General features: G+C 36.5%; 1 protein-coding gene across 1 annotated transcript in view; it reads left to right on the top strand.

The window, feature by feature from the left end:
- LOC148956731 (uncharacterized) overlaps positions 1 to 11,539 on the top strand; it is a 104,167-nt gene extending 92,628 nt beyond the window's left edge. The window contains exon 9 of the mRNA XM_089087045.1: positions 9,166 to 11,539. Within this exon, the coding sequence (XP_088943171.1) occupies positions 9,166 to 11,391 (2,226 nt within the window). The 3' untranslated portion in view covers positions 11,392 to 11,539. The remainder of the gene's footprint in view (positions 1 to 9,165) is intronic.
- The last annotated feature ends 4,039 nt before the right edge of the window (positions 11,540 to 15,578 follow it).

Genomic DNA, 15,578 nt, shown 5'->3' with positions numbered 1-15,578 from the left:
GGACTGATGAGCTTTCGTAGATTAATGTCATTATCAATCAAATATTCAATTTAATTTATTAGTTCTTTCTAAAGTTGTTCTAGACGAGTGTAGTTTCACTATAAACAAGAATTTGGATACTTTCTTCTTCCTTGACTGTGAGTGAGAACCAAAAGCGTATTTCGTTATTGATGCTTCACTGAAAACGAATTATATTACAAATATTTTCTTTTCCCGTTTCTACAGCATTGAAAAAAGAAATAAAATTACAGTGAAATAAAGTCTTGAACTGATGGATCTTTCAACAATTAATATCATTGTAAACCAAATATTCAATTTGATGTTGTTTATACTTTCCAAGACTGTTCAAGACGCATATAGTTTTCAGTAAAACACCAATGACGCAGTAGGTTTTAGATTTTTACAGTGAGGGAAGGAGGCAATACCCAAACTCTTGTGTGTAGTCATTTTTGTTCGTTTCAAGCTTGATTTATATATTCAATTTAAGTTTCACTCGTTTTAAGATCCATTTATTCATTTAAATTAGTATCTATTTTATGTTTGTTTGCATTGATTGTTTATTTAATTTCTATTCGTTTTAAGTTTCAGTTATACTTCAACAGCAAAATTTTTTTTTTGTTTTAAGCTTGATTTTCATATTCAATCTAGGCATTACTCGCTTTAAGATCTATTTATTCATTTATATTATTACTTGTTGTATGTTTTTTACTATGATTGTTTATTTAATTTATTCTTGTTTTTGATTTAATTTATTCTTTGATAGTGATTTCTGGTCGTGTTTTTTTTTAATTTTAGCAGTTTTTTGTATATCAATAGCATAATTTTTAAAAGTCCAGTACATTTCTTTGAAAAACATATTTTTTTGAAAGTTTTTTTAATTAATTTTTGTTCGTGGTTGATTGCAAAAAGTTTTAAGTTTTTAAAAATGTCTTTATTTCAAAATCAAACTTAAAAAAAAACAAATTTTCATCAAAATATCAAAACTGGTATGAAAGTAACAATATCAAAGTGAAAATATGGGTTTGTGTCAAACTCGGAGTTTTTATTATCTGATGTTTGAATAATTTTTAACTTAATCGTTATCTCAAAATGTTTATCGGATGCATTCGGGAAAAAAGCGGTATGGGAGGGGGCTTGAACCTCGTTTGACTCTCAGAAAATGAACTAGAACTTTCAATTTCCAATAAAATGAGCCCTCTCTGAAGTTTTTACGAGAATCCCTTCCACAAAAATTATATATTTCCCCAGGTCATAACTTACAACACCTGCCCTCGGGCCCTTGAGGGCTGTGTCGACCCTGGAGTTTTTTTTGTATGGTCTTTGAGCTATTTTTTAAAAGAATGACTATCTGAAAGTTCTTATCAGATGGGTTTGAGAAAAAAAGGGTGTGGAGGGGGGGGGGAGGCTTGGGGCCCTCCAATCTCTTTTGACTCTTAAAAAGTGAGCTAGAACTTTCAATTTCCAATCAAATGAACCCTCTTTGAAGTTTATAGGAGGATACCTTCCATAAGAACCATATATGCCCCCAAGGTATACCTTACAACGCCTGCCCCCGGGCCCTGGGGTTTGTGTTGACACCGGAGTTTTGTTATATGATCTTTGAACTATTTTTAACAAAATGGCTATTTCAAAATTTTTATCGGATGCATTTGGGAAAAAAAGGCGTGAGGGGTGGGCTGGTTACCCTCCGATATCTTTTGACGCTTTAAGTGAACTAAAACTTTCAATTTCCAATCAAATGAGCCGTCTCTGAAGTTTATACGAGCTTTCCTTCCATAAGAACCATATGTGCCCCCAGGGCATAACTTATAACCTGAGACTTTAGGGGGAGTGTCATGCTCAAATATGTAATTTCCAGAACTTTCAACTACGTTGAACAAAATGGCTATCTCAAAATTTTGATTGAATGTGTTTGGGGAAATGATGGGCTTGGAAGGGGTGTCAGTTCGGCTGCCGTCAATCAAAAGGCGATATCTGACATGACGAGCGAAATTGAGATTTTTGCGTATGCCAAGTAAACACACTCCGCTCTATCGATTGGTCGAGTCAAAAACGAGTCATGATGCAGAATCATGAGCCATGGAAATTTCTTGTTGAAAGAGGCCCTTAAGATGGCGAGAGAACGGTAAGGGTAATTGGCTTGTTAGGACTGTGTACCTGTAAAAGAAATTCTTTTGAAATTTGCAGAGATTTAACCCCAGCAAGGGAATCAGCTAGTAGGATAAGTCAATTTAAGTTTCTAGTTTGCAATTCTGATGCAGGGTTTTCGTCATAGCTGTTCTGGGGGTTCATTTTGCAGATGGTTTGCTGTTGTCAGACCACATTATTGCTTGTTTGGCAAATGTTTTGTTTCTTTTTTTTCTTCAGCAGTGTAGGCTACCATATATTTTGAGGCCATTTAAGAAGAACCTGAACTCTGTTAAAATCTGACGAAAACAGGATCTTTCCCAGTCAGGACCACTAGCTGTTTATGGGGTAGAGTACCCACTATTTTGGGGTACTCCAGGGATGTATGTCCTGATCATGTCCGCAGTCAGGGTTGGCACTTTAAACGGATTTTTTTTTTTCTTGTACGTGTTAAAATTTAACAAATAAACAAAGCGTTTTATCCAGTTTTGGCCTCGAAAATATTTATGACTGAGGTATCTACTTTACATGTAAAAATTGAATGTAAAAAATGTTTTTTTCACTGATGTAAAAAATCATATTTTACATGTAAACGTTGCGTTACATTTTTTTTACACTGCCAATCCGTGTCCAGACTAGAAGCAATCAATGCATGTCTGCAGATCTCCTGTCAGAACTCTGCGCTCTCAAATAAAATCTGACATTGTATCCGTCCGGGTCAAATAATTGAATCATTAGAAACCAGACAAAACTAGCCTTCAGTCGGGAAAGCCATTCGAATCCACCGTTTTTATAATTCGTACCTTCAAAAGCTCTCACGGTTTCATGGCTGTACTGAGATCTGGCTGATGGTTGCTCGACTAGGTGTTAATCCGGTATGCAATCCCTTCCCTTCCGAAATCCAACCCATGGTCCTAAAAGTTTCGGGACCCCTCTGCTTTACACTGTTTATTCTTTGTATTTTCTGCTGATAACATTGTCTTTTTTTTCAGGGAAACAGCTCAAAACAATGCACAAATTAGCTCGAAACAGACATAAACAATGAGATGGCAACAAAGATGCACGCTTACAGCAGTAAAATGGCGACAGCAGATATACATGCGGATAACAGGGAAGCAGCTCCTGTTGTTGTGTCCCAAAAACAAAGAATCATCAGAAATGTTCCCAAAGAAACAGTGACACCAAAAGAAATGCCCATCAGTGGAATAATCTCAAGCCATCCATCACCACAAAAAGTTTCAGTAGACCAAACAGATGCTCCATCTGAATTAGAGAGCATACAGTTTATCAAATACTGGCTGGAAAAAATTGAGACTGAGAACATTGGAGTAAACTATGACATGGGGACAGAAATGCGTGCGGAAAACAATGAGACCGCTACAGAAGATATGTATGCGGATATGAGTGAGTTTAGTGGCAGAGACGGTGAAGTAGTTTTAGACTTGTCCACTCAATCTAACCGTCATGCAGCTAATAACAAAGATACCAGACAAAGCCTACATCAAAATTTACTTGATTCAGACGACTCGGAGACCAACTCAGCAAGTGAGTATCAGCCAGATGGAGAATCAGAAGATTCTGATTCTACAGGTGCTAGTGTTCGAAGAGCAGCAATACAAAGTACTGATGTACAAGGCGAGCTTATCTCATTACTACCTGTGAGTGAAGTCTCTATCGCCAGTGTTGAACGACAAGAAATACTAGATGTTAAAGAACCTGCTTTTGTGACAAAAAAAGAAGACAAAAGTCTTAGAAAAAAGGAGAAAGCAGATTGAAAAGAAAAAGCAAAAACCTCCATTCATAGAGAATGGGTGCAACCCCGAAGAGTGTAACAAAAAGTGCAAAGAACTTGCAATTGATCAGAAGAGAGATCTACGACAAGTTCCAAGAATTAAGCCAGGGATAAAGAATTGCATACATTAAGTCGTTTTTGTTAGTGACACGCAAAAAAAGGATCACCTTAAAATACTCGAAACGTATAAAATGTAGAGACTACAGTTTCGTGTATCGCCTACCTGTTGCTGCTGGAGAACTCACGTTGGTAGTGTGCCAAAAGACGTTTCTTTCAACTTTGGGTTACACCAGTCCGAAAGTCATCGAGGTAATATTGAGAAAGCTAAAAACCGAGGGCGTTGGATTTTCTCCTTCAGAAAAAAGAGGAGGCGCTAGAAAGGTGGTTGTGGACAGCGAAGCTATACGTATGCATATAGAATCGTTCAAGCCGTGTCAGCCCCACTACAGGAGGTATAACCGTCCGTATGTGAGATATATCCCAAGAAATATTACGTTCGAAGCTATGTTTGCTGACTTTCAAGAAAAGTTTCCCGAGCAGCGTTGTAGTCAGAGTTCTTACCTTCGAGTTTTGCAAGAAATGAACATATCAAACAAGATGCAAAGGTCAGATATATGTGAAATCTGTGACTTGTTCAAAATAAAGGAATCCAGGCAAGGTGTGTCAGACGAAGAAAGGGAGAAGCAACAGGAGCATTTAAACCAGGCAGAAAAAGCTAGGCATCCCCTAGCTTTGTCTGCCTTTGTCTAGAACTTGACAAAGATCCTGAGCACCCACACGGTAAGGAGAAGGCAGTGTTTATAGTTGATATGCAAAAAGTCCTAATTCTTCCCATACAGCCATCAGTTGAAGAATCGCATTTCACAAGCAGGCTAATGTGTTTCAATGAAACTTTTGTTCCACCGGTTTCTAGTGCTCGCACCGGCTCATCACCAGAAGTGGCATACTGAGTAGTATGGCACGAAGCAACATATGGTAGAACCGGGGATGCTGTCGCCTCTGCTTTTTTTGGTCTTGTGGATGAGTTACGGGATACAAAAGAATTTATGTTCTGGGCCGATAACTGCTCGTCACACAACAAGAACTGGATAATCTTTTCCATGTTTGTGCTCATTGTAAACGAAGCATGGGGTCCAGAGAAGATCTCCATCAAGTTCCTGACAAAGGGACACACACACATGGCAGCTGACAGCTTGCATGGAGTGATAGAGAAGAAAATCCGCGCGAAGCAGGTTGTTGAGGACTTTCCCGAGTTGAAAAAGGTTTTGCAGGATTCCAGACAAAATACCAGAGTTAAAGAGCTCCAAATAAGCGATATCTACAAATGGAAGAATGAGAAGTCTAGGAAAAAGTCAGTTGATATTCAACTTAGAGAGATCGTACAGGCAAGTTTCATAAAGAAAGATTCGAAACTATATTATCAATATGATTTTGACGACGAACTGAAAGCTGTAGATTTTCTGACAGTGAAAGCCAAAAGTGCTTTAGGCAAAGGTTTGCCTAAGAAGCTGTCGGTCCCAAGGGGGATTTCAATAGAAAAAAAAAACATCCTGATGAAACTTGTACCCCACATTGCAGACACACGGAAAAGGTCTTTCTGAAAGAACATTCATACAGCCAACGTGCAAGACATGGTTGACGAATTCGAGGGCTGTGAACCAGAAGACGACTAAAAACACGTAGACTTTTTTTCTTTTTTTTATAACATAAATGAATATCATGTTTGCTACCTTTATAAAATAAACGAATTAAATGTTTTGGAAACGCTTGTGCCGTACTTTGACTTATTCTTGACATAGTCCTCTGAGATGCTCTTTTTCCCGCAGCAGAAACCATCGAAGACCAAGACCAACTACAGCCTGAAAACAAGGTTATTCTACATCATGACATAGCTGATATTGCTGGCAAGTAAATGCACTCATTGGAAACTGCGTTTCGCTTCGATTTAAAGTCGTTTTGTACAACAGTAATCTCGTTTTTATTATGGAATTTTACTGTTGCGCTCTTGCAGAGACCACCTTTTGTTGACGCAAAAGTAGGTTAAAATGCGATATTTGCATTCATCTCGAGAATGAAAACGAAATTTGTAGTTTTCCATTAACAAACAAATTTGTCTTGCTCTGAAACCTAGATTTGATGTATTTTTTTGCAAAACAGGCACCTCCTATCATGTTTTCTAAGGCGTCAAACTTTTTTTTTTTTTTTTCGTTCTCCTGTAAAATTGAGTTTATGTCAGATATTGCCTTTTATTTACGGCAGCCGAGTTGCCTTCCAATCACTTTCGACTATTACAAAGGGCACTAGCCAGTTCAATTTACAATCTAATGAGCCTTTTTAAAGTTTCTACGACAACGCTTCCTATAAAAAACCTTATATGCCCCCAGGGCATAGCTTAAAACCCTTTCCCTGAGGGCTGTGGGGCGGGGGAGGTTGTCATCCTCAGAGACCTAATTTCCAGAATTTTCAACTACGTTGAACAAAATGGCTATCTCAAAATTTTGATTGGATGTGTTTGGGGAAAAGGTGGGCGTTAGAAGGGGGTTAGTTGCCCTCCAATCACTTTCGAATATTAAAAAGGGCACTATCCCTTTGGATTGTCAATCGAATGAGCCCTTTTTGAAGTTTTTACGACACAGCTTTCTATAAAAAGCTTATATGCCCCCAGGGCATAACTTACAAACCTTGCCCTAAGCGCTGTGGGGGGGAGTATTCTCCTCAAAAACAAAATTTTTATCTGGGAATCAACTACGTAAAAGAAAATGGCTATCTCATAATTTTGATTGGATGTGTTTGGGGAAATGGTGGGCGTGGAAGGGGTGTTTCGTTGCTTTCCAATCACTTTTGACCCTTAAAAAGGGCTATAGAGGTCTCGATTTCAAATCAAATGAGCCCCCTTTGAAGTTTATACGTCGACCCCTTCCACATGAAGTGCCTCTGGGAAAAAAAATAAATAAATAATAAAACATTGGAGCCGTATGGCCTTTACTATAGGCAAAGCTATAGCGTTGCCTCTGATCAGTGAAACTTCTTTATTCATAAAGTTGTTGGATTATTTACGGCTTTAAACGACAGCTACGGCTTAATTTTCACAGAAAATGCCTTTGCTGGAAAAGGCATTTTCAGAAAAGGAAATGCCTTTTATGAACTTTTTTCGGTAAAGCTCATTGGTGACATGCCAATTTTATCTTATCAGAAAAAGCAACATTTTTTGTTTAATCACACAATGTTTTGCTTTTCACAAAATCTTGATCCCTACCAGGGAATAAATAGAATAACATTTGGCTTCTCTCGTTTTTTTTTACGAACGTTTTAGTAACCTTATGTCTTTCACTTTGTAAAAAAACAGAAAAACTAATTTTTGTAGGCTCACCTCTATTCTTTTGTATGCCTGCAGGTGTTAAGTTTCCTATATTTTACTCGTATGTAAAGCTTTAACTTGTACGCATCTTACGACCTTTTTTAAACCAATACAAAACGATATATGTGTTGTAACAATCATGTTGACAAAAAAGACTATACACAATACAAAACTACCAGAGACAGAGCTGACGTAGGCTTTTCTAGTGTATCCTTACAATGTCCAAAAGAGCTAGACTTTAAGCCCACTTCCATCGAAAATATAGTTACATCTTCTCCTTTTGTACCACAGTCTTTTGTATTTAGATTTAAATATGAATACGAAGAAATTTAACAACCCCGGTGAATTACGCGAGACAATTAGAACTATTTATGCGCTCAGTGTGAAGCTGCCATGGCTTCTTTTAAAAACTTGGTCAGAAGCACAAGAATACAAGTGATGGTAACTTCTGCAAAAAGCAAAATTATTGTGATAAACGTATTTTGTGTAACGTGCGTCCACTTTAAGCAGTGACCCTTGAGCCTCGTATTAACCCCTTAACTCTTGAGATGTCTTCCAAAAGGGAGCTAACACAACTTTTGATGCTTACCATTTCTCAAGTCTTTTTTAATCAGTTTTATGTCCTTTTCTTAGATTGAGTTACAGTAATGGGTGCCGGCCGGAAATTTCCCCGGGGTGGGGTCCGCAAGTGCTACTTTGAGCTTTGTCATGGTTAGTAGGCGTTTGTGAAGACGCTAGTCCAGGAGTTTCAGTCGGGAGGAGAGGGGTAGCAACTGATCCCCTATATTTTATGGTCCTTGTTGTTTCTGGGAATGCTCTTTATACATATTTCATTAAGAAATTGAAAACACAGATTTATCCCACTTGATTTAATTTTTTAATGTGTCTTCATTAAAAAAAAATTCCCCCTTCTATATTCCCGTGAATTGAAGCCCCTGCTTAAGTCTCATCTAAAGCAGCGTAACTTTTTTCTTTATTGAGCTATAATCGTTCATAATTGAAATTTAAAAAGATTGTTTTCATTTAATCCTTACAAAAAACATATAGCTTGCTCAAATTTATTGTGATTCGGTTGCTTAAGAAAAATGATGCTATTTTTGGCTTAAAAATAGAAACTTCCTAATAATTGTTATTTATTTATACTGTCGCTGTAAATAGTGGAGTTCAAAGTAGAAAAGAAAAACGAACAAACATAGTAAAAAATTACGATAAAACCCACATTCAACATAATGAAATGTGGGCATTAATATTTCACTGCCGCCAAACTTAAAGGTTGTAATTGAAATTTTCGCAATTGTGAGATCTTGGCCTAAACCGTTTGCTAAGCTGTTCTCAAAGAGAGAGTCAGCTGGGCAATGTGGATCAGGAGGATCAAAATATGATTTAATGTACAATTTCCTCCCGATCCTCCCTTTGGGAACAGGTTTGAAAATGTTATTTTGGAACTGTTTTAGGAGTTTGGAAGTTTCAAATAAAAAACCACAAAAGCGATGATTCCTTAGTATCTGGTCGCTCTTATCTTGGCCTGTTTGTTTCTAATGACTTACGATGAATAACTGTCTAAGTTTGATGAAATAACTTAACACTTTAGGCCTTTCCAAAGACTAGGACAAAATACTCATTTGGCTTAACACCACAGAGCTGTTACTATGGGAGTAAAACAATAAAGGAGTTTTCTCACTCTAGCATCTATGTATATAATTGGCTAATACCCGTAACTCTCAGCTCTGAAAACAGATCCGATGTGCTATACAATGAGTACCTGAAGCTATTCTATCAAGGTTCTCGTGATGCATTCAGTATGTTCCTGATGTAAAAAAAAAGAGTTTGTGCTAATCTTTGTTATAGCTAGTTTACAAATGTTTATAAGATTATTTTACTCTTTCAGGAGGAGCCATTGCGACTTTTTTATCGGATTTATCAAATCAAATGTTACGAAATTCCAGAGCCCTCTCCAATGAAAGTGGAACGTCAAGAGGATAAAGCCGTCGAAGCGACTGGAGAAAAAAGTGCTGAAATCAGTGATAAAATGCTTGTTAAAATGTCCTCCTCTGATGCTAATCTAAATGAGAGGCGTGGCATCAAACGACTTGTGCTGGAAACTTGTAACACAATGCCGAAGACAGATGTGAATATCATGTACAAGAAGAAACGTCTAAAGGAAACTAGTCAAAGTGAAAGGCTTAAATTGGTCGCAAAAGTGAAATCAGAAAAATATGATGGACATTCTGAATTGGGAACAAATGATATCTCTTATTCATTTAACAATGGCGTAGGAAATAAGCCCGAGACATCGTCATCTGAAAAATGTCCGAATCATAAGAATTTGACCTCAGTCCCTGTAAAAAAGTCAAGCGTGAAATTAAAAAAGGACGAAAATTCTCATTTGCACGAAGCAAACCATGACCTAACCCCTCTGCGGCCTGATAGCTTGTCCTTACCTCCAATTTCACGAATCGATCCCAAATCACCAACAAAATCTCCAATTAGAACAAAGAAAAAAAGTGTTAGTTTGAAGAAAGAAGGGGAAAATAATTTAAAGCATAATGAAATTGATTCGGGTAACTTGTTGAATTCCAATAAAACACTGTCAAATATAATTGGAAAAGGAGACAAGATAAATATTTTCAGAAATGTAGAAAAAGGAATTTCTGTGGCTAAAAAAACATCAATTGGAACTGGCAAAATTAATCAAAGTATTTCAACAAGTCGTTCCGAGGTAAAGGAGGGAAATGAGCCGAAAAGAGTAGAAATAAACTCTGACACGGCCTTGACTGAAATTAAAGAAACAGTAATTTTGAAAGAGTCTTCTTCCATACAGTTGTCTGATAAAGAACAGGTTATTGGAACTGGAGCAGCACAACTTGATGATGGAACTACTAAAGACCATTCAGCCCTATCTGTTAACCAGGGTGTTATTACAACGTCATCTGAGAGTGGAGAGAAGATAAGAAATGGCTTGGATTTTAAACCTGACAAGTCTGAAGATGAGCCACCTTCAAAGAAAAGAAAAGCCTCTAGCGGTGGAATTATAAAACTAATGCCAAATCTGATTGCAATATCTGAAATATCAACACCGCTTATTTCACGCAGTATACAAACTACAAGTGGTTGCAAAAAGACAGAAATCAAACCATTCGAAGATCTCAAAGGCGATGAATCTGGGAAGCTTCTTCTGAAACAAAGTGGTTCATTATCTCAATTATCTACTCCAGTTCTTGACTTGTCAGATAAAACACCAAGGTCAATTTGGAATCTTTGTTCTGGAAGTCTTAGTGCTAGTAACTCTCATAAAAAAAGGTCTCCGTCCCCTCCAGTAGCGACTACTCCTTCGAAAGTACCTGCTGTTACTATAACAGAGAAAGGATCTACTCTAGAATCATCTGCAATCACAAAAATACAGAAAGAACCTTATCAACCTGAAAACCCCGTTTTGTCCCAATTTGGTAATAGTCGAATACAACCATATAACAATTCGAATTCGCATCATCCAAACACAGTTCAAAATCAAATGCTTCAGTCAATGGCACTTGTTCAAAGGCAACATATGCACCAGTGGCAAGCTGCTATGTACGCAGCTTCTGCTGCTAAACAATCAATTCCTGCAAACTCACCCTTGACAAATCCTGCTGAATTTGAAAGGGTAAGAAACATGCTGACATGGAACGCTCTCGCTCAGTTACAAAGCCATAGATCGCCTACTGCAGTCACACAAGAAACTTCTCGTATTTCGTCTAGTTCACCCTCTGGTCACATATCAAATATGACCAAATCGAAAGCTCATTCTAACATATCAAGTAATGATTCGTTGAGCATGAATTTTCGGCACTTGGTTCAATCGCAACAAACACGAGCTCCATCAATGCAAAATCCAAGAATGGGTTTGAACTCGAGCGTTCGTGAAATCCCTAACCCCTCTCTTTTGCAGCAAAGAAGACAAACGCAGCTATTACATACAAGTGTTTCTCAAGATAGTGTCAAAAGTGCGGCCCCTGAGACTCCAAGCCCGAAACAATTTATGGAGACCAAACTTGCTGCAAATAAAGAATTAACGGTTAGCATAGTCAGTTTAAGAGATAAAGCGAAGAAAAAATTTGAAGCGAAACATGATTGAGTTTGATTGTTATAATATTCGTGTGATTCCAGATTTTGCTTAGCGGTCAGAAACAATAAACTGTTTTATCGAAGAATTAATTATCACTAACTTTTAAGGTATTCTTTCTTTTAAGCGTTCAGTTTTTGCCTAGTGCATCCCTTTAGACTCCAAGCCCGAAACAATTTATGGAGACCAAACTTGTTGCAAATAAAGAATTAACGGTTAGCATAGTCAGTTTAAGAGATAAAGCGAAGAAAAAAATTGAAGCGAAACATGATTGAGTTTGATTGTTATAATATTCGTGTGATTCCAGATTTTGCTTAGTGGTCAGAAACAATAAACTGTTTTATCGAAGAATTAATTATCATTAACTTTTAAGGTATTCTTTCTTTTAAGCATTCAGTTTTTGCCTAGTACTTTATTTGCTTTGTAAATGTCCATTTTCTTTTTCAAATATCTGGTTTGGATGACTGAATCAAGCTTGAACTCTTGTTTAGCATGAACGATTTATTGATAAAACAAAACTACGACCCTGATCAGTCACCTTAACGCAAAAATAAATCGAAAGCAACGTCAAGAAACAACATAATCTTCAGACATAAGGAAAGATTGGACCAGAAAACAATAGTATAAGTGGGGAAAAACAGAGCAGGCCACCCTAGGGCGATTATAGTAAAAAATCAAAACCCGAGCCAACGGATAGAAGAGTCCAATGTGTCAGTTTAATCAAGAATGAATTAAAAGTAACACTAAGCTACACAAATATCTTTAAAGAGAAAAAAGGCCAGACGAGAAAATAAAATACAGGCTGAAGGAAAAAAGCAAAGTAGGCTAACCGAGGATGATTTTTCAAAACTGAAACTGAGCATTTATAAAACTGAATTAGAAATCTATTTATAATTAAAAATTTCTTCTAATAATACTCAATGTCCTTTTTTATGAAACTTTAAGTGCAGTCATATAAATTTTATTGATCCTGAGTGGTATTTGTCAACATCTAACGCGATTAGGTGTTTTAAAAATCAAATAAAAACACTGTTATTGTTTAAAACGATTTTGTACAAAGTCGGATTGTTTTTCATTGTTTTAAATTCTTTTCAAGCCCGATTTCATAGGAACATTTCACACCATATTAGTAGGCTTGACAGTGACAATTTATTTCCTGAATTTAGAAAAATTATCCAGAATGGTAATTTGTTGATCCTGTATAGTAATTATCAGCATCTAGTGTGATTGGGTGTTTTAAAATCAAACAAAAACGCTTTTATTGTATAGAACAAAATTGCATCTCATTTAAAATTGTTGTCAAGCCCTTTTTCCTAGGTACATTTCACACCGTAATGTCAGTAACAATTTATTTCCTGAAATTGAACAATTATCCTGAATGGTAATTATCAACATCTAGTGTGATTAGGTTTTTTAAAATCGAAAAAAAAAAACACTTTTTTTTTTGTTTAAAACAAAATTGCACAGAATCTGACTGTTTTTGATTTTCTAAAATTGTTTCCAAGCCTGATTTCCTCTGCGCGTTTCACACCTTAATTTTAGGCTTGACACCAAAAATTTATTTCCGGCATATAAACAATTATCCTGAATAGCGATTTGTTAATCCTGAATGGTGATTATCAACATATAATGTGATTAAGTATTTTAAGTTGAAACTTCAAACCCCCCAAGATCAAAATCTTGGGGGGTGGCTATTAATTTGTTGTTTTTGTTCAACTTTATCAAAACCAAGGTATCGAAAGAGGCATTTTTAGTCAAAATACTAAAAAAAAACTGTATTTATATTACGAAATCTCTGGGGGGGGGAGGGTGTAAATGTGACACCACTATCCCTCTTGAATAAACAATTATCCTGAATAGCGATTTGTTAATCCTGAATGGTGATTATCAACATATAATGTGATTAAGTATTTTAAGTTGAAACTTTACGGAATGTTGAAGAAGATGTTTCGACTATATCAAGAGACGCATGTGCATCCACATGATCAAAAAGGCGTGTCTGAAATATCTCAGGAATGGTGAACTCGAAAATTTTAGGTAATATTGGGGGGGGGGGTTGAATTAAGAAGGGAAAATCCAGTAGGTTTTAAAATTTGAGTTGGGAAGACCTCGGGGAGCTTATCAAGGACAATAAATGCTTGAAGTATGATGTTTTTACTTTGATCCTAGTGCAAATTTATCTTTTTTATGTTGATCTTTTAATTTTCTTCCAACCATAAAGACACTTCAATTAATGTTTTGGAACCAATGGAACATGTGTTGGAAACAAATCTGGTTCCATTGATTATTGCGTACTATTTTGTTTATGCTTTGGACCAATAGGGCGTAGACGCATTGGGTGTCTACAAAGCCTCACTAGACGTCTTGGAGCGGAGCTGCAGCAGTGACGACCTCAATTTGTGGTCGAAGTGACAGCTCTGCTATCCTCAGGTCTCGGTCGTACCGTCGTCTCAATGCCTATATAGAACCATACGGTCTTTTAAGTACATCAATACAGCCTTCTTTTTTTTAAGAAAAAAGAAGTGCGTATGATTTTAAAAGTAAATGGAGAGAATTTCTTCATAATTCAGAATAATGCATTAAAGGTTTTGCGCATCGATATCTTCGAATGTCACTTGAAAAGAGAGAAAAACAATCTTCCCAAGCAGAATTTATTAGACGTGAACTTCCGAAACCGTTCTGATTTATTCATTTATTTGATTTCGGCGTTTGAGATGGATAGAAAGACAGACTGAAGACACTCTACTTAGTTGGAGCTTACAGGAGAGCATCAAATACACGCGCAAAGGGTGGCAGATGGTGAGGAAGTAACGTCACCTGCCCAATCCAAACAATGCGCCAGAAACGACAAAGTCATATGGTAGCTGTACTGTTTTTCAATAAGAGTCCGTTAAAACGGATTCTATTTTACTGAAAAAGAAAAAAAAACAGTTTAAACTCTCGATATTATTTTAGGGGCTGAGTCTTAGGAGTGATGGTTTGGTATATAATGCTCGACGGGCTTGGATATACTTTGCTATCTATCTTCTCTTTTCTTTTTGTCAAAATAAAATATTTGCTTGTTCGAAAATGTACTGGGATATAGATTTCATTATATATTCCGTTTTGAAGGAGGGGGAGGGCAGAAAATTTTCTTCGAGGGTCACCGAAAGAACAGAAGCATCCGATTTACTACACCATTAATGTGAGAGTATTTTCATTTTGATGCATTACTTCTGTACTGTGGAGGAATGAAAAGAACATGGTTCTACTGGGCTTCCTTCGAGGTATTGCTATGGATCCACAGGGTCCATTTTAGAGGCAGTGTTCTAATTTCAGAAGCGCAGTTTTTGTTTCGGTTGAATAACTACACCTGAAATACAAATGGATTAAAGTTATTTATCATCCTGCAAAATAGTTACGACATTCACGGTAACGTATATTTAACTATAACTTGTCTTGGCACGCTATAAAATTGCGGGAAAAAAAGAAAAGGAACTTAGAATTTTGGTTTCTAGTCATTTTCCGTCTCAACTATATTTCATCAAATCAGGATAAGCATTTAATTTATAGCCTATGTGCCAATGAGCCATCAGAATTTGAATCCAAAAACAGTAATTCGTTGCTACTTTGCTCAAAGAGTAGCGTAATCTGTCTTTCCCCTTAGCAGCCAACTCTTTAACGTTAAAACTATCAAATTATCCTTTTTTTGCAGAGCAAAATGTCCAAATCCTAGGAAAAAAAAATCATCCAACCTGAAACAGTTAGGTTCTTTGGTGATAGTCTTGTTTTACGATACCATAATTATAATCGAAAACATACTATGCCTATCACCTATAAATGTTTTTGGGTACACTATGTACTCTTCTTTCATTGTTATGATTTCGTTGGGGTAATTGGCCCTGCTATCCTTTCCTATAATCCTTCCCTACCTGTACTCCGAAACGCCAAAAATTCCATTTTTTCATTTTGATCATTATTTATCTTTTTGAAGTTTTTAAAAATACTTAGTATGCTGTTCCTGTTCTGTAAGTTGCTATCTTTTTGACGTGATTCGTTCGGTGTTCTGACTGCTCAACCCCCATACCACATAACACGTAAAATCTGAAAAAAAAACACATGAACTACTGAAAAAATAATGTGCAATGTCAGTTTAATATACATATAGCCTACTGATGTTTATTCCTTAAAATATTAATACATTTTCGATTTCTGAAAGT

This window comes from Artemia sp. Qi Xiang Cuo, chromosome 1, assembly GCF_049724085.1.
Source record: "Artemia sp. Qi Xiang Cuo chromosome 1, ASM4972408v1, whole genome shotgun sequence".
NCBI classification, from domain to species: Eukaryota; Metazoa; Arthropoda; class Branchiopoda; order Anostraca; family Artemiidae; genus Artemia; species Artemia sp. Qi Xiang Cuo.
This window is presented reverse-complemented; position numbering and strand designations above follow the sequence as displayed.